The sequence below is a fragment of the Periplaneta americana genome, chromosome 7 (genome assembly GCF_040183065.1).
Source record: "Periplaneta americana isolate PAMFEO1 chromosome 7, P.americana_PAMFEO1_priV1, whole genome shotgun sequence".
Classification (NCBI taxonomy): Eukaryota; Metazoa; Arthropoda; class Insecta; order Blattodea; family Blattidae; genus Periplaneta; species Periplaneta americana.
In genome coordinates, this window is record NC_091123.1 from 148,476,775 (window position 1) to 148,496,242 (window position 19,468).

Here is a 19,468-nt window from a genome sequence, read left to right on the forward strand (position 1 = left end):
ATTCAAATCATATCCTATCGCTAACACTGGTTTATGAATACGAAAAATTCTGATCATCCATCGGAAACCCGCGCTAAAAATGTCTATGAATACGGCCTGTATAGACTACTTATTTCTACAAAGGGTTCAAAAAAAAAAAAAAATTACAACAGAAATTCAAAATCTCTTTCTCCAATCTGTAGATGCATAAAATATGCCAATTTGCATGGGAACATTTTTAGAGCCTTTTAAAATATAGTTTTGTTTATTAGTAATTTACTGTCCTTGTTCTCAATTTTATTTATGTAGGTTATGTTTTTCTTGATTTAAGATATTATTTTATTTATTCTTGCACCTTTGTATCTTCTGTTTGTGTATTGTGCTGAACTATAATTATTGACCTCTGGCTGTTGTTCAGCACACAAATATTGTAAATAAATAAGTAAATAAATAAATACTTGTAATAATAATAATAATAATAATAATAATAATAATAATAATAATAATAATAATAATGCAACGAAACTGTTCGAATGACGTTGAATACAGTAACAAAACAATATTGGTTGTTACAAAGCAATATTTATTGAGCAGGAAAAATTGTATAAAAGAATTCAAGATTCAAAACAAATTGTGGTAAAATGACAAGGATAAAAATATGAAAATATGTTTTATTATAATTTGAAACATACATTAAAGTATTGTGATGTCAAAAATTGTTGTTGCTACGCTAGCGTACTCGAAAACTCGGTACATAGCATAACCACGTGAAACAAAAACAATAGAAGGAACCAAAATAAGAAGATGGCATTTCTGCATACAGTTGCTTCGATGTCATATTTTATTAGGTTACATTTCAGAGTACGAGTATTATCTCCATTATTGTTTAAGTCAACAAATAAATGAGCCAAATTATACGTAATATTTTATTACCGGTATATTTCGGCGGTCGCATTGTGGCACATTATGCTTCTTTTATTCTTCTTTTTTGTTGTGTTTCTCGGCACGATTTTTCTTTCTTATCTATAGCAAAAACATAATTTTTTTCTGTAATCTTTTACGACAAATTTTTCCTGCATTTGAGGACTCAAGTCAAGAAATTACCTATTTAACGGTTATTGTTTTGACCCATTATTTACATGAAGATTGTATTCGAGAATTAAAAGTGGAGAATAAACTGTAAAATTGTAAAGAGCATCTTAAAATAGATTTATCACTTCCATTCTAATTCTAGTGCATTTACAGCTTTATCAAGCATGTTTGTTGCGTCTGCAATGTATTCATTTTTTAACTAATGTTATTTCACTCTTCGGATTTTAAAGACGACTTTGATATGCACGTAAGGACAGTCCATCTAATACGAAAATTATAGGACGAAATTTTTTCTCTCTTTCTTCCAGTCTGTAGGTATGATTCATATCATCTCATACTATTATCTTGTTGATTACTGAAGTGTAAATGAACCAACTTATGGCATGTCTTAATTGCCAATTGGAGATCATGTCACTGCTGGTGTATTAATAGTCGTTTGTGAATCGCAATGGAAGAGTATGATGAATTATTGATAATAACAGAGACTTCAGTTATTTTCTTCCATGATCAAAACCTTGTCGACCTATACTAGAAGCAGATGTACAAGATATGTAAAATTGAAGTCACGTGTAATCCTCAAACTATTGAGTCCTCTAAGAAATAAGATTCAGTTATGCGTATCTTCCAAGATGGATCTGGGACAGAGCGTCTTCCAGAACTTTCTTCACTTCAGTCTCAACAACGCCCATGATTACATCCTTGAACAGAAGGTCCACAATTCCTACAATTGCGTCGGCAATAATGTCCAACAATCCATTTCCGTGCAGCAAGATTTCCAGCGTTCTGAAACAAAATATTAATGCTTATATATTATTTGTTAACACTTGATACAATCTATTATTTATTATGCCAATTGGTATAAGGTATTTCGAAGTCTGATGTCACTCCATTACTTTTACTTAAAAAACGTAGAGGAAGTGTTACAAATATGAAATAGCGTGATATACGACCTGAGACGTGTTGTATTCTAGCCAGTGTTACCAACTCGATCCATAAAAACTCGCTAAGATACAGTGCAGAAACCGCTAAATTGCTATATTATCAATTTAAAAATGATTATTTTGCCGCTGTAGTGTTAAAACCCCGCTAAATCCCTATATAAGCAATATAAATTTCATAAATTTTACCCGCTAAACTAATCCTGAAAAATGCTAGATCTAGCGGAAAACCCGCTGAATTGGCAACACTGATTCTAGCGAAAGCCTTCAAAATTACTACGCACTGATATTCTCTTTCGCGGGAATGTGTTAGTTTGCAGTTAGAAGCTAAACTATTGAAACCTTTATCATTATTGCGTTTTCGAGGAAAGTGAAAATTTTGCCAGTAAGTTTTTTTTCTTGAATAAAAATTGTTACTCCTCAATGTTAGAAATATTAATGATAGGGTAAAGTTGCCTAATTCCATGATACTCCTAATCTCGTGATACTTTTTTTAAAATTGAATGTCAGTCAAAGCTTTGCCGTTAGACCATAGCGCCAGACATCTTCTCAAAAGAGTGCATTTTTCACCTACTTTTGATACATCGGTGAACTTCCTAGCAAGATACCCAATCCCGTGACATTCAGTGAAATAAACGTATCACGAAATTAGGGCTGTCACGGAATTAGGAAACTTTACCCTATATAATAATTATATTCCTAAAGAGAAGTAATCTACGTTTATAGCAATGTATGTTTAATTGATTTCGTTTTTAAATTATGATATGTGTGTTGAGGTTATGACTTACAACATCAGTGTGTCACAAATATGAAATACTAGTATTATTAGTATTCCATCTTTATAGTCTGCTTTTCTGTTTCGTTACTAGTGTTGGCACCTGTAGGACGATGGAAAACTTCACCTTCCAACAAACTTAGAAAACAGTGAAATGAAAAGGCGATGCAAGAAGCCATAAAACAAGTTCGAGAAAAGATGTGGGAGACGATTCATCTGGATTCAGTATTTGGTTGGGGAACCCAAACACCTTCTAAGTACTAATGAAGATGCTGAATGCTTGTTCTGTGCTTTTCTTAGTAGGGGCTATTTTGACTTCGCAATTTTGTTAATCTTGTAACTTGTTAATAGTATTCCATATTTGTACCTCCATTTTTATGAAGGAAATGAGTTAAATTTTGAGGAAATTATTTTTTTCAAACATTTTATAATATCTTGCGAACTTCTAAGTCCGGTGTACCATTCACAGGGACATTCAGCAACAAACAGGACGATACTTTACGTTCAGTATTCAAAACATGCAAGTTCCAAAACGAAAAAACAAAATGGTATTCCAAATTTTGTAACACTTCCTCTATTATTAAGACTTGTATAAAGAAATCTATAAATTATCCAACTAAACTTTTTTTTTCGGATTTTAATGTATTAGAACTTAAGCAATTGTATAAAAGAAATTTACTTATTATTTTTTTTTATAAAAATGAACTTATTTATAAGGCACATCACCACTCTACCACAAAATTTAATACAAAAAAAAAGTTATTTAACATTTGGAACATCTGGGTCAAATCACAGTTTTTGTTATGGTAGAAGACTATACAATTGAAGCGTCGGCTGGAACAACGTTGTAAGTCACAAAATTTTCATTCGGCGTGTTTCCGTGTAATAATGTTGTATGTCATGTTACTTTGCTATACATCTTGGCTTGCAACTGTCCATCAATGCAGTACGTGATATTTGTCCACTCAAAAGTTTGCTACCCTCATAAGAACAACGTTGAACTCGTACACATTTTTGCAGCTCCTGTAAATTTTACCAAATGTAACTTATAACGTTGTTCCAGCCGACGACGCTTCAATTATTGCGCTCATTATCTGGTTTGGATTTTCCGAGTTTTTCCCCAACTTTAAGGCATAGCGTTTCAGGTCGTACTTACCCCGTGTGTTCGATTTCGAAAGTCTCCAGGGCCACAGTCAGTTCTTCGAGGTTAACTTTGATGACTACGTAGAGGTTGAGGTCGGTAACAATGCCCTCAATCTGACCGGTCGGTCCGACATCCATTATTTGAGCCAAATAATCGTAGTAGAGCTGCAATCAGAGGAAATAAAATATAATACGATGCTCTCAGGAACATTGCTTTACTTGTACACATTGTTAGTCACCTAAAAAGAATGTGAGATTTTGAAGTCTCTTCTTCATTTTGGAAAACAAAATTTGTCCCTATTATATCTGTAGCTAGTGGCTCATTTGTTGGCTTCTAAAGTGACCAGTGTATAAATCGGGTTTGATTCGATTTGAGATGAGAGGAATAATAGTGACAGACTACAGTCACTAATCGCGATTATCGACCTAATTGCAAATGTGGTTGTAAACGACATTCCATAGTTGCTTCGTACAGAATTTGTTTCGATTTTTAACTACAAAATTACATTTTTTTTCGTATTTATCACAGTTGTTACAAATCACGCCACTCTTGTAAATTCTTCAAGACTGTACATTAGGATGCATAATTAAACTGCAAAGAATCAAGTTTCTAAAGTCGTATGATTTGTAACAATTTTTGTGCGAGATCGTGCGTATTTGCTTGGTTTCCGCACAAAACCAATCCGCGAAAAGTCTAAAATTCCACATTCAGTATTCCCAACCTAACACACATAACAATTTCCCTCTTCTTACCGCTTAAGTGACATATTGATTTTACTGCTTTAGGCTTTTAACATTATTTTTAGAGACGTTCAATATAGTAGGGGAGAGTCGGGTAGTATCGGACATCGGGTAATATCGGACAGTGAGTTTCTTTCATCTACCACACGATGATAGTACCTGCTTGACATGGTTACGTTTCTGTGATGTCGCATAGAGAAACGTAACCATGTCATTCAGGTACTACCATATGGTGATAGATGAAAGAAACGCACTGTCCGATACTACCCGACTCTCCACTAATAATTATAAATTGGAAACTTACCACTGCAATTTCACCTAAATTGCACTGTTAATTATTGTTTTTAAATATTTGCAACAATTAAGTAAACTCTACAACTCCACTAAAGTTACTGCATTCGTGATACATGTAACATTAAGGAAGCCGTTTGTTTTAAGTTCGCATTTATAGACTGGGGGGGAAAAAAAGACAGACGTATATCACGGCCTGCTGGAGTATAGTAAACACAGAAAACATTTTAAAGCAACACTGTTGAAGATAGATATTTTTGTTTTGCAAATTTGCCATCTTTGAACAGAAACCAAGATGGAGATTTCATTGCAACTAATTAGAAATTCCTCTTTCAGGTATGTAATAAACGATCTTCGCACAAAATAATGTACGATACACGAGCGGTATGTTTTCTTTCAATTCTCGGAAATTAAAAAAGCTCAACTACGTTTCGCTTTTTCAAACTTTTCCTCGAACATGAAAACTTCAACATACCGCTCTTGTAACGCATATTACTATTGTGATAAGTGCGTTACAATAATGTAATTTTTAGTGAAAATTGCTTTTATTACAAAGCAATTCACAACACATTTTTAGCTTCAGAATATTAACCAATTAAAGAAATGATCCTTCTGAATAGTTCATTCTGTATTTGTAATATTCTTTTACCCTTAAAACTAAAGAAAAAAGGTATTTTAGTAACAACTTCAAATTAGTGTAACTCTGAAAATATTGAGTTAGGACACATGTTTTTATGTCATTTTTTGCTCAGAATGTCGTCGGAAATAAACTCCGTAAGTGGCGTAAATCCTCGTGAATAACCCTGTATATCAATGGGTATATGTGTGACAAATAAGTTTTTTATGAGTCCAATACATTTCTCATGCATGTAACCACAAATTTGCACATAGTCGCATATCCATGCGGCCATATTACCTGTATCCAACACCTCTCGAAAAATAAGATATTTTTCGGTTAAATATGAATGCATTTTAAATAAGCATTGGATGCCTGTAACGAGCATCGAACAAGTTATAAAATGTTATACCATCATCATCGTCCTTGCAGGTATTAGGCCTAGTGGCCTGTTACGATCTCCATTCATCTTTTCAGGGGGCGTCCCAAAGATCGTCTTCCATGTGGTATATAGCGAAGAATTTGTCTTGGGAGTCTGGAACGGTCCATCCTATTGACATGGTTAAGCCATTTTTGTTTATAGTGGTTGAGATGTTCATAAATAGGTGTAATTTTCAATTCTTTTGTAATTAGTTCATTCCTTTTGTGATCAAGCAAGCTGTAACCGGCAGTCCTCCTTAGAAATCTCATTTCCGCAGTTGTTAGGCGTTGAACATCTGAGTTTCGGTCAGTCCAGGCCTCACTATCATAAATGAGAATAGGTCTTGCTAGAACTTTATATGCTTTCAATCTGGTATGTTTTTGGGTTTTTGTGATTGTGAAAACCTTGTTTATGGTTCTTAAGGCTTCATTAAAATGTTGAATATGTTCAGATATATCAGTAATAGGTAAATATGTCAAATTATAACCTAAATATTTAAATGACTTTACCTGTTCTAACATATGGGTTCTAATGCAAATTTTACTCCTAACTGGCTGTTTACCGTGGAATGCCATAATTTTTGTTTTGTTTGGGGAAATTTTCATATTGAAATTTTGTGCTATTATATTCAGGTGATATATTGAGTATTGCAGCTCGTCTTCATTTGTAGCAAAAAGAACCTGATCGTCTGCATATAATAATGTATCTAGAGTACTCGGAAGAGCGGGATGTTTCCATGAATTGTTAGTCGCCAATATCTGATGATGGAGTTGATGTAGCCTATGTATTGAATAAAAGTGGTGAGAGGGGGCATCCTTTACGAACTCCACAGTTTATCGGTCTCCATTCGGTATGTTCTGATCCGATAGTAATTTTGATAATATTCTGGTTATATAATTCGTAAATTGTTCTTATGTGTTTGGAACTGAATCATCTGCCAAAATTTGAAAGAGCTTATTTCTGTTAACACGGTCGAAAGCTTTTTCGTAATCGATAAAAGCTAAATGAGTTTCTTTATTAAATTCCCTATGTTTTTCGATCAAAATCTTCAAAGTAAAATATCCATCTGCGCAAGCGCTGCCTTTTCGAAAACCGTTTTGTTCTTCACCAATGAGAGTTTTGTAGTGAGCTTCCAACTTAAGAGCTATTATTCTTGAGAAAATTTTGTATCCACTATTTAGGAGACTTATTCCTCTGTAGTTTGTGCAATCTTTGTTAGGCCTATATAGAAACTATAATTACCAATTGGTTGAAAGGAAATACAAGACAAACTTACCAACAGCAATATTATAACACCGTCTTAATCTGTTGTCACAAATCAAATAAAAAGGCCTGTGGAAGCAGTTTTGCTATTATCCACTAATGTCGCTGATTATGTACAATTCCTAATATGTAGTTCGACATACTGGCACTAACTTTTGGTTATATCAATTAGCTATAGAACAGTAATGTGACCATATTATCTGCATTGGCCATATTTGTATCACATACCTTATTTGTTCAGCATTGCAATATAAGATATAAAATAAAAAGTGTCTAAGGATCAATATGTTGTCTGAATAGTAAATCATCATATGAATTGTCATATTTATATGCGGATGATCTTGCTGTAACAATTACTGGATACGATAGATTGAAAATTATTAATGATCTTGATGCAATCAACCGAAAAATAGAAGATTGGTGTTCAGCTAATTACCTTTGCTTAAACAAAGAGAAGATACAGAACTTAGAGTTTTCCTTAAACAATAGAATCAATTGTAAAGAATCTGTCAAATTTTTAGGAGTGCATATACAATCTACACTTAAATGGGACTGTCATATTGACATACTATCTAAGAAACTCAACAAAGGTATTTTTATGTTAAGGAAATTAAAAACAAATGTTAGTGTTGAAGTGCTAAAATCCGTATACTATGCTTATATCCATAGCCATCTGACGTATGGAATAATAGTTTGGGGTAATGATCCTAAAATAATAAAGTTATTGAAACTACAAAAGAGGGCAGTAAGAATAATTTGTAATGTTGATAACCGTACACATTGTAAACCTTTATTTCGGAGACTTGAAATTTTAACTGTACCGTCTTTGTATATTTTAAGCTGTTTAATGTATGTACAAACAAATATTAATAATTTTACTACAAATAGCTCAGTGCATAGCTATTCTACAATGCATAAAAATGATTTAAGAAAAGGACAATGTAATTACACTACTACTAATAGCAGCTTTGTAGAGATTTGTAAAAAGTTATACAATGTTTTACCCGGCAATATTAGACATTTAAGCTTGAGGCTTTTTAAGAAAGAAATTAAAAATAAATTAATAGACTTGTCACTATATAATATTGGTGAGTATTTTAAGTCTATATAGCTGCATAACTTTTAAGGAGAATTGTCCGTATGATATTATATAATGTGATTATTTCCTTGTATGTAACTTATGAACATATTGCTCATGACATTTTCCTATGCTGCATTGTACAGTCTTTGGAATGAAATAAATAAATAAATAAATAAATAAATAAATAAATAAATAAATAAATAAATAAATAAATAAATAAATAAAACAATAAATAAATAAATAAATAGATGACAGACTGACAGACGATCGCTGGTTCATACCTTGAGGTCGCCGAAGGCGATTTTAGCCGAGATGGTCAGATCCGTGTGGTCGTAGTCAACGAGCACGTCTCCATCTCGGTTCAGGGTTTTGATGTCCTGCAGGTAGCCGTTCGTCAGATCCAGTTCCCCGTGCCACTCGAGTATTACGCCTTGCTGTGGAAGAATCAGGGTGGCAGTTTATCTACTAAGTCACCAGCACTTGGCCAAGATATCAATACAAAAATTTCATTAAAATGGTTTTTATATCTCGAACTCAAACGACTGTTATTATTATTATTATTATTATTATTATTATTATTATTATTATTATTATTATTATTATTAAATGGAAACATAAAAATTGGTGATTTATCCTTGGAAGAGGTGGAAAAATTCAAATATCTTGGAGCAACAGTAACAAATACAGGGACATCATTTTATTTTTACTAACATTTTTAATGTTAACCTGGCTATACCTTTGGTTGAGAACCAGAAACACATTTTGCTAGTCCCTTCCACGACTGTAGTTCGATGATACTGGCGTAAAACACAAGCGAATCACTCTACTAGATATAGGAGGGAAGAAAAGTAGTTCATCCATTTACGTAAACTAGGAAATATCGCGATTTTGAGTTCGATAATTTTCATTAGGTTTTTGTTTAATCAAATTACAGTACTGTATTAAGAATGAGTGTTTTTACTCACGAACTGAGCTGCCCATGGGAACGCATTCATTATGCAGTGTATATTATACTGTCTACAGCACATTAGCATACAATATAGAGAAAGAAGTTAAATTGAAAAATAATCATAATACGAATATTTAAACACATTTTTGAAAATGGTGTCCGTTCATTTCGATACAGGCTTCAGTTCTTTTGTGCATATTATCGCACTATAGACTAGGTCTACTGTACCTAATTCCAATTACCAGTTTCGTCCTTCGTACTAGTAACTCATGTTGAAATAATTCTATACCTACTCTATAAAAGAGACCTTAGGTACTGTACATTTAATCTTCACTTCTGCCCGATCCGAAAAGATAAAATTACTCAGACATGCTATGTACTGTCCGTCCAAGTGGTTTTGTCGCAGAGTCGTAGAAAGGGGGGGGGGATTACGTGATAGTTAATTACTTAACGAGGCCCTTTTATTTAAGTTATTTTAAACAGTTGTATAATATTACGTAGACGTCCAATTCCTAACAGAAATTAATGTTTTCAGAAAACAACTAAGACAGCCCAGCCTTTACAGAGGGGCGCAGCAGAAGCAGGTGGGGGAAATCGGGATGCGACGTAGGCAAACGGACAGTACCTGTGCGAAAATATGATTCAATATTGAAAGCTCTTTCGTCACTGGAAAACGCGAACATATTTCTGGAACGTACTATACTCACTAACTCAGTACTGTTTACTATATGCGGTCTCGGATCTGCGTGGAGGACAGTTGGAACTTCATTAGTAGAAGGGGTGGGAGTGGAGTATATTAAAAAACTCAGGTACAATGAAAATTGAAGTAAAAATAAAATTATGTCCCTGTATAAATGATACTCGGGAGGAAATTAAATGCAGAATAAATATGAGAAATGCTTGTTATTATTCGGTTGAGAAGCTTTTGTCATCTAGTCTGCTATCAAAAAATCTGAAAGTTATAATTTATAAAACAGTTATAGTACCGGATCTTCTGTATGGTTGTGAAACTTGGACAGCCACTTTGAGAGAGGAACAGAGATTAAGGGTGTTTGAGAATAAGGTTCTTAAGAAAATATTTGGGGCTGAGAGGAATGAAGTTAGAGGAGAATGGAGAAAGTTACACAACGCAGAACTGCACGCATTGTATTCTTTACCTGACATAATTAGGAACATTAAATCCAAACGTTTGAGATGGGCAAGGCATGTAGCACGTATAGAATGTTAGTTGGGAGGCCGGAGGGGAAAAGACCTTTGGGGAGGCCGAGACATAGGTGGGAGGATAATATAAAAATGGATATGAAGGAGGTGAGGTATGACTGTAGAGACTGGATTAATCTTGCACAGGATAGGGATCAATGGCGGGCTTATGTGAGGGCGGCAATGAATCTGCGGGTTCCTTAAAAGCCATTTTGTAACTAAGTTATATTATTATTATTGTTATTATTATTATTGTTATTATTATTATTATTACTATTATTATCAAGGATTAAGATTTCAGATTTATACTGGTATCAGTAAGTCAGTGTATTTTGAAATAGCTTCATCTATATTACGTTGTAAGTTTAGAAAATACGTTGTTCAGTTATTCTCTCTATATATTATTTCCATTCATTTAATTTCTTACTTTATCAGTTAATTTAAAGCCTCATCTTCATTTTACTTTGTGTCAGGACCGTCTATAGAAATTGTGGACCCCCTCGACAAACATTTTTCAGAGCCCTTCCCTTCGCCAATATTTTAATGAATGTTGAAATTCTATAATATAAATACAGTACTAAGATTGCAAGTTAAGGAATTTTTTTATGCAATGTTTGAAGACAGTTCACACTCAATGGATAGTATTATTAGATTGTTGAGTTTATATATATATATATATATATATATATATATATACGTGATCAACTTGTTTATTGAACTCGCGTTCACCAGGGAGAGTTAAACTTGTTGAAAATATAATTAGGGTAAACTGGGGTCTGTTGGACAGTCGGGCATGTTGGACACTCTGTACTTTAACGTGTTACCTCGCCACTTGTGGGCACCACATTCTGCTAGAAGTCAATGACGGAAGTAGCCCTACTCGTGGCTACTTCCCTCATTGACTTCTAGCAGAATTTGGTGCCCACAAGTGGCGAGGTAACACGTTAAAGTACAGAGTGTCCAACATGCCCGACTGTCCAACAGACCCTAGTTTACCCTATTATTTATTTTGTTTTATAGGCGGTTTGACGATTCTTATTTCATTTAAGGAAATGTTTTGTGAATATTTTGTGTCCTCTTCTTAAAAATATAAAAAATTAGGCTGGGCCCTCCTGGCGTCCAGGCTCTCCCGCACGAGTGGCGTTCATCCCCATTTTGGGCGGCTCTCTTTGCATCGTGCTAGTGTCGTACCCAAAGAACATTATGCCCCTAGACTGACTGTATAGGCCTAAGCCCTGTTAATAGGCTGTATGATGGGGCAAGTATTAGTTATCATTATTTCGGACCTTCATTGGTGCCAATACCAATAAAGAAGAATAAGGAATATATATATATATATATATATATATAATGTATTTTTCTGTTGGTTATTTAACCCTGTATCAACTACTAGATTATTTAGCGTCGATAGAATTCGAGATAGCGAGATGATATTTGGCGAGATGAGGCCGGGGATTCGCTATAGATTACCTGACATTCACCTTACGGTTGGGGAAAGCCTCCGAAAAAACTCAACCAAATCTTAATCAGTCCAAGCGGGAATCGAACCTACGCCCGAGCGCAACTCCGGATCGGCAGGCAAGCGCCTTAACCGACCGAGCTACGCAGGTGGCCTAGTTAATGTTAGGATATAAACAATGAAGCTGTTAGTACCAAAGTATCACCTAACAGGTCTACGTTAATATTAAATTGTTTATTACACATCTAACTTTTGGCTTGAAACCACCACGACAAAATTTTACAGTATGCCTATACTAAGGGCACCTAACGCCCGTTAACTGAGAAAGTTTGGCAATCTCTGACTTAGCAGTAGTGCTGGAGTTCATTGTAAACCAGTAACAATTCTAAACAACTAAATTAAAATATGTCGTGGGTACTTACAACACTGAATTCCTGTTTCTGGTCTGGAAGATGAAGGGGATCAAGACCCATTTCCACCGCATAATTCTGAATCCGAGCGACCACGGAGTCGAAGTATTCATTGGCATTAGCTGTGATGCGTAGTGCGCGTTGTCTGTGGAAAACAGGCATAAGGAACATATATAAATTTAAAATGTAAGAAAAATGTTTGATTTACGATAAGCAGGAATAATAATTCCATTCCGGGTAGTACAATGGGCCCAGCGAAGCGAGGGCAGCCCCCTGTCCGTGCCCTTCCTGTCAAGATAATAATAATAATAATAATAATAATAATAATAATAATAATAATAATAATAACTTATTCGGAAAAACCAACTGAAAAAGAAGTGCCTATGAATTGGCCATAAAAGTAAACATCAACGTTGTTAACCTAAAGAAAGTTATTCACTAACATTTAAAGTTTTCAAAAGAATATGCATGGATGCCCAGAAATACGACTGAACTTTGTTCCCAACATGTCCAGTGATACAACCTAAAGAGTCACCATTTCCTGGATAGATTTTGACAATCGGTGAGGTTTGGTTATGGCAATACACTTCTGAAGCCAAGATTGTTAGCAAAGAATGAAATCATTCAGATTCACCACCACCAAGAAAGATTAAACTGAAAAAAAAAAACGAGGAAAAGATATTGTGTAACTTACAGTTTTTTTAGATTTGGGAAGTGGATATTATTCCATCGATTTCTTTCTTTGTATGAAGAAACAAATACAGCATACTATAGTAGTCTTTTTAAAGGCAAATTGAAAGAAGTCATATATACAGAAGACGTGGAAAAGTATAGAGACATACCCTCCTTCACGACAACGCCCGTACTCACTGCGCAAAAATCACTCACAAGACATCCTTCCTGAACACGGTGGAAAGCGCTGGCAGAGCCATCATGCAGTCCGGATTTATCACATGTTTGTATTGCCGAAGGATAATTTAGAAGACAAAACATTTCAAACAAATAACCTGGTGTGAAATAGGTTCGGAAATCACTGCACAGCCTACAGAGATGTTGCTTCAAGAATTATCTAAAGGTTTTGGAAGAAATGTGATATGGAACTTTTGTCTTTTTGAAGATATAATTTGGAAAATTTGTCCTCCCATATACTGCGATGAGTTCTAGCAGGTGTACACTCTTCTGCAGTCAGAAAAACAAATTCGACATCTGTGGTCTGTACGTAGGTCCTCTGATCAGACGTTTATGGTTTAATTGACACGCAGAAACTGAATAGAAACAAAATTTGTCTGGTAATTTAGGATAAATCGGTGTACAGACATGCGGTATGCCAAGAACCACCTTGTCGCCTTCAGATATAAAAAAAATGGATTTCCATGGAAACTACGCTTTCTTCAGCTTTACACTACTTTCTATCCTTCATATTCTGTATAGGCCTAATAGTAAATTTAAAATTGAGATATTTTAACAGTGGAAACTTCATGAAACCGAAGAGTTTTAAAATGTCTATTTCTTTCGGATGTTGATGATGATTGTGGTGTGATAATAACAAAGATAACAATGACAGTTTTCGACAATACTATTCTATAAATTAATTAACACATTCTGATACCTCAGAAGCGCATCCTTCGGGAGCTCTTTCCCGCTGGCGAAGGCTGCTAGCGCCAAGAACGCAACTGTCAATACCAGAGTCCTCATTGTTGTGTGGTTTGAGTCCCGTATCAGTGAATCAGCTTCTGAGTTTTCTTTATATATGAGTTGGTCCAGTGTACACTCAAGGATGTTTATGATAGAAATCAATCTTTAACCTGCTTTCGAGAGCAACATTCCGCTGAGTGTTAACCTTGAATCTTTCAAGGTGCTGTTATCAAATAGGCCTACACCTTGATCTTAAGCTGATATTCTGCGCTTCATTCTACAGCAAAAGGAGGCGAGATTTAATGCGATTGTTCTTACCAAAGTCTGAATTCTTAGATTCGAACATATATCGCCACTATTCCATCACTCTTCTTTTACATTTTCTGTCCCAAACATTTTTTTTTTAAATTCTATAGAACCTAAATAAGATCCAATTTGGATATTATTTTACCTAAAATCTAGTTATGGACCCGAAAATGTTGGATCTTTGTTCTTAATTTTTAATTATGCGAAATACTACATAGAGAAGGTATTGTGTTGCTGAGATAAAAGAAAATAGATTTCGAGACTTCATTTGAAAACATAATGACAACATGGTTTTGATCCACCGCTGTGGAGTAACGGTTAGCATGTCTGACCGTGCAAAGAACCGGCCCGGATTCAAATCCTGGTTGCTACTCACCCAGACTTTATTACATTTGTGGTAAAGTCACCATGCCAGATCGAAAGTTTAAAATCACTTCTTTTGTGAGGAAAATGTACGAGTATGTTGAGGAGTTGTAGTCCATTGAAATGAAGATCAGAGAACTTAAGAAACAAGTCTGATGACAGATAGTAAGATGACTGAAATGTGATAGTGTTTTTTTTCCATCGTGCTCACGGGCCCCATACACGCAAAGACTTACCTGGAGGTAAATCCTGTGCAAACTCACTCAGACCGACTTTATTACATTTATGGTAAAGTCACCATGCCAGATCGAAAGTTTAAAACCACTTCTTTTGTGAGGAAAATGTATGAGAAGTTGAGGAGTTTTAGTCTATTGAAATGAAGATCAGAGAACTTAAGAAACAAGTCTGATGAGAGATCGTAAGATGACTGGAATGTGATAGTGTTTTTTTTCCCATCGTGCTTAAGGGCCCCATACACACAAAGACTTAACTGGAGGTAAGTCCTGTGCAAGTCTAAATCCACAGGCAAGTCCCCTCGTGTATGGGTGAAAAATATCAAGACTTTTGGCCTTGAGACAAGCCTCCAGATTTCTGCGACTGCTTGAAATTTTCCGACTATTGCGTTCTCCAAATTAAGCGGTAGAAAAAGTAAACAGAAACAAACACTACTGCAAATATCTTGTCTAGGTTTCATTGTTTCGTTTTGTAGTTTTCTGTAGCGAAAAGATGCTAAGCTATGAAAATTTAGATTTGAGGAACTATTCTCATGAATTTCTGTTAGAATTTATATTAATGCATAAATAAATATTTTCATAAAGAACATTCCTATAAAAGACTATTTGTATGTGATCTATGTTCAATTATGAGTTATAGGTTTATAACACTTATAAGTTATAACAAAGAAACTACCGGTACAGATTTATTATTTCAGAATGGCGCTAAGAAATTGCGAACAAATGAACGCAGAACCACAGTACGTATTGAGCTTCGTGACTGTATATACTAGACTGTGGCAGAACCATGAAGGCGTAGCATTTCTCGAGTGATCGCATTTCTCGATGGGAAATTACAGTGGCTGTAAGGGAAATAATTGACCAACGACCTCTTACGTTTTCTTGATGAACTATAATCACAGTCTAGTATAATCACTGCCTGCTGGATCACATCCTATGGCAGCTATAGGATGCGATCCAGCAGGCAGTGAGTATAATATACAGTCACGTAGGGAATATGCAGCCATAGATAGTTGCTAATCACTAGGATCGCTACTATCGCCTCATCACAGACAATACGAAATAGTACCGGCACAGTCTATTGTTCCTAGTATTCTCAACAACTCAAGCTTCGTGATGTATATACTAGACTGTGTAATAAGTTTAAGAGGTAAGTCTGAGCATGTAAGGCAATCTTCGAATTCAGACATACCTCTCGGGGATAAATCTGTACAGACTTACCTCCAGGTAAGTCTTTGCGTGTATGGGGCACTTTATGCGTTATTATTAATTTGTGGTAACTAAAAAAATAACTACTCTTTATTTCACGTTTTCGGTAGGCACTCTGATATAGGCTATGTATCAATAAATCTCTAAAACAAATTACGTAAAAAACTTCATTCTTTTACGGGTAGTTCTTAATAAAATAATAGTTAAAATAATACATTGTAATAGTGTTTCTGTTGTTAGTTATGTTGAGAATATTTTTACATTTTATTTATAGGTTATAGAGTATTTATAGGAATTATATTTTAGCAAAAATAACGTGAATTAATATTTTATTTTTAGGTGGGGGTAAAGAAAGTCATATAATTTATTTACAACATATGGTTCGATAAATACAGTATATCTACAGTGTCCTAAAGACAAATTACATACGTACTGTTCATTACCAGAAAAAATAATGGAGGTCCTTTCATAGCGGGATTCACACGATAACATTCGTTGTCTGTATTTTGGACCCTGACCGTCGACACGCAGCACAGAATCATTCGCTTGCGTATCTGTGCTCTGAATCTCTGTTCATGTGCAATATCTTGTATTTCGGATTTAGAATATTCAAGCGTGCCATTACTTTTTTCCTGGTATTGCAGATAATGCCAATGGATCTTTTTTACGTAGAATGGAGAATGGAGATAATGCTGTGTAAATAAAGTAAACAATTTCAATAGGTTGGGTGAGTGATAACAAAAAGTTTGTTGAGAATAAAAGGAGAAATGAAAGGTTATTTCGAGTTTTTTGTGTATCATCCCCACAGGTGACATGGTTCATATCTCTGAATTTTATCTTGATTCACGTGTCAGATTATTATTTAAAGTACCCTCCTGTCATTTAACCTTTATCCTCCTGATCTTATCTGTAGCTATCCATGCATTTCTTTATGTATATATAGATGTCCGAAGTTTAATGAGAGTCGTGTGATCGATTATGAACGGTTACAGGTCCATTTATTTTCTATCATGCAAGCAGAAGAAAGTAATAATGCAGATCACAAAATATCCCTCTCTTCTTTCTTTTTATCTTTTCTTCCTACCTGATATGCAAATATATGCCTATTATACGTTCTTCCAATAGACCTCTAGGTTGAGGTACATATTATGTGCGTTCTATGTCTGTTAATAATTTATCTCACTTTGATGTACGCTGTGTGTACTGGAGGGAATTGCATAATTTTTAAGGGAAAACATACCAGATCGCACAAAGACTTCCAATTCCATTTTCTTTTTTACTGTCCTCAACCATGGCCGTCCTATGATGAGAAATCTGTAACTAAGTAAGCACTAAGCACTATTGTACATCTAGTTAAAGTAGACTGTAATCCTTATCTCCCAACTTCTACAGAGCGGGCCATAAGTCACCGTACCCATAGACATTTCTTACTTACTTACCTGGTGTTGTGGAAGAGAAGGCCTGATGGCCTTAACTACACCAGAATAAATGAATAAATAAATAAATAAATAAATAAATAAATAAATAAATAAATAAATAAATAAATAAATAAGTAGGTAGATAGATAGATAGATAGATAGATAGATAGATAGATAGATAGATAGATAGATAGATAGATAGATAGATAGGTAGGTAGGTAGGTAGGTAGGTAGGTAGGTAGGTAGGTAGGTAGATAGATAGATAGATAGATAGATAGATAGATAGATAGATAGATAGATAGATAGATAGATAGATAGATAGATAGATAGATAGATAGATAGATAGATAGATAGATAGATAGATAGATAGATAGATAGATAGATAGATAGATAGATAGATAGATAGATAGATAGATACCGGTAGATAGATAGGTAGGTAGGTAGGTAGGTAGGTAGGTAGATAGATAGATAGATAGATAGATAGATAGATAGATAGATAGATAGATAGATAGATAGATAGATAGATAGATAGATAGATAGATAGATAGATAGATAGATAGATAGATAGATAGATAGATAGATAGATAGATAGATAGATAGATAGATAGATAGATAGATAGATAGGTAGATAGGTAGATAGGTAGGTAGGTAGGTAGGTAGGTCGGTCGGTAGGTAGGTAGGTAGATAGGTAGGTAGGTAGATAGATAGATAGATAGATAGATAGATAGATAGATAGATAGATAGATAGATAGATAGATAGATAGATAGATAGATAGATAGATAGATAGATAGATAGATAGATAGATAGATAGATAGATAGATAGATAGATAGATAGATAGATAGATAGATAGATAGATAGATAGATAGATAGATAGATAGATAGATAGATAGATAGATAGATAGATAGATAGATAGATAGATAGATAGATAGATAGATAGATAGATAGATAGATAGATAGATAGATAGATAGATAGATAGATAGATAGATAGATAGATAGATAGATAGATAGATAGATAGATAGATAGATAGATAGATAGATAGATAGATAGATAGATAGATAGATAGATAGATAGATAGATAGATAGATAGATAGATAGATAGATAGATAGATAGATAGATAGATAGATAGATAGATAGATAGATAGATAGATAGATAGATAGATAGATAGATAGATAGATAGATAGATAGATAGATAGATAGATAGATAGATAGATAGATAGATAGATAGATAGATAGATAGATAGATAGATAGATAGATAGATAGATAGATAGATAGATAGATAGATAGATAGATAGATAGATAGATAGATAGATAGATAGATAGATAGATAGATAGATAGATAGATAGATAGATAGATAGATAGATAGATAGATAGATAGATAGATAGATAGATAGATAGATAGATAGATAGATAGATAGATAGATAGATAGATAGATAGATAGATAGATAGATAGATAGATAGATAGATAGATAGATAGATAGATAGATAGATAGATAGATAGATAGATAGATAGATAGATAGATAGATAGATAGATAGATAGATAGATAGATAGATAGATAGATAGATAGATAGATAGATAGATAGATAGATAGATAGATAGATAGATAGATAGATAGATAGATAGATAGATAGATAGATAGATAGATAGATAGATAGATAGATAGATAGATAGATAGATAGATAGATAGATAGATAGATAGATAGATAGATAGATAGATAGATAGATAGATAGATAGATAGATAGATAGATAGATAGATAGATAGATAGATAGATAGATAGATAGATAGATAGATAGATAGATAGATAGATAGATAGATAGATAGATAGATAGATAGATAGATAGATAGATAGATAGATAGATAGATAGATAGATAGATAGATAGATAGATAGATAGATAGATAGATAGATAGATAGATAGATAGATAGATAGATAGAT

The 19,468-nt window shown here is 34.0% G+C and overlaps 1 protein-coding gene across 1 annotated transcript; it reads right to left on the reverse strand.

Annotated features, from left to right (window-relative positions):
• Positions 1-541: 541 nt before the first annotated feature.
• Positions 542-14,128, reverse strand: LOC138703576 (mite allergen Der p 7-like). The gene is made up of 5 exons (XM_069831557.1): positions 13,968-14,128; positions 12,371-12,503; positions 8,622-8,774; positions 3,941-4,092; positions 542-1,854 (listed from the first exon to the last, which is right to left on the reverse strand). Exons 1-5 carry the CDS (start codon positions 14,051-14,053, stop codon positions 1,683-1,685), a joined length of 696 nt encoding a protein of 231 aa, XP_069687658.1. The 5' UTR covers positions 14,054-14,128; the 3' UTR covers positions 542-1,682.
• Between the last annotated feature and the right edge of the window lie 5,340 nt (positions 14,129-19,468).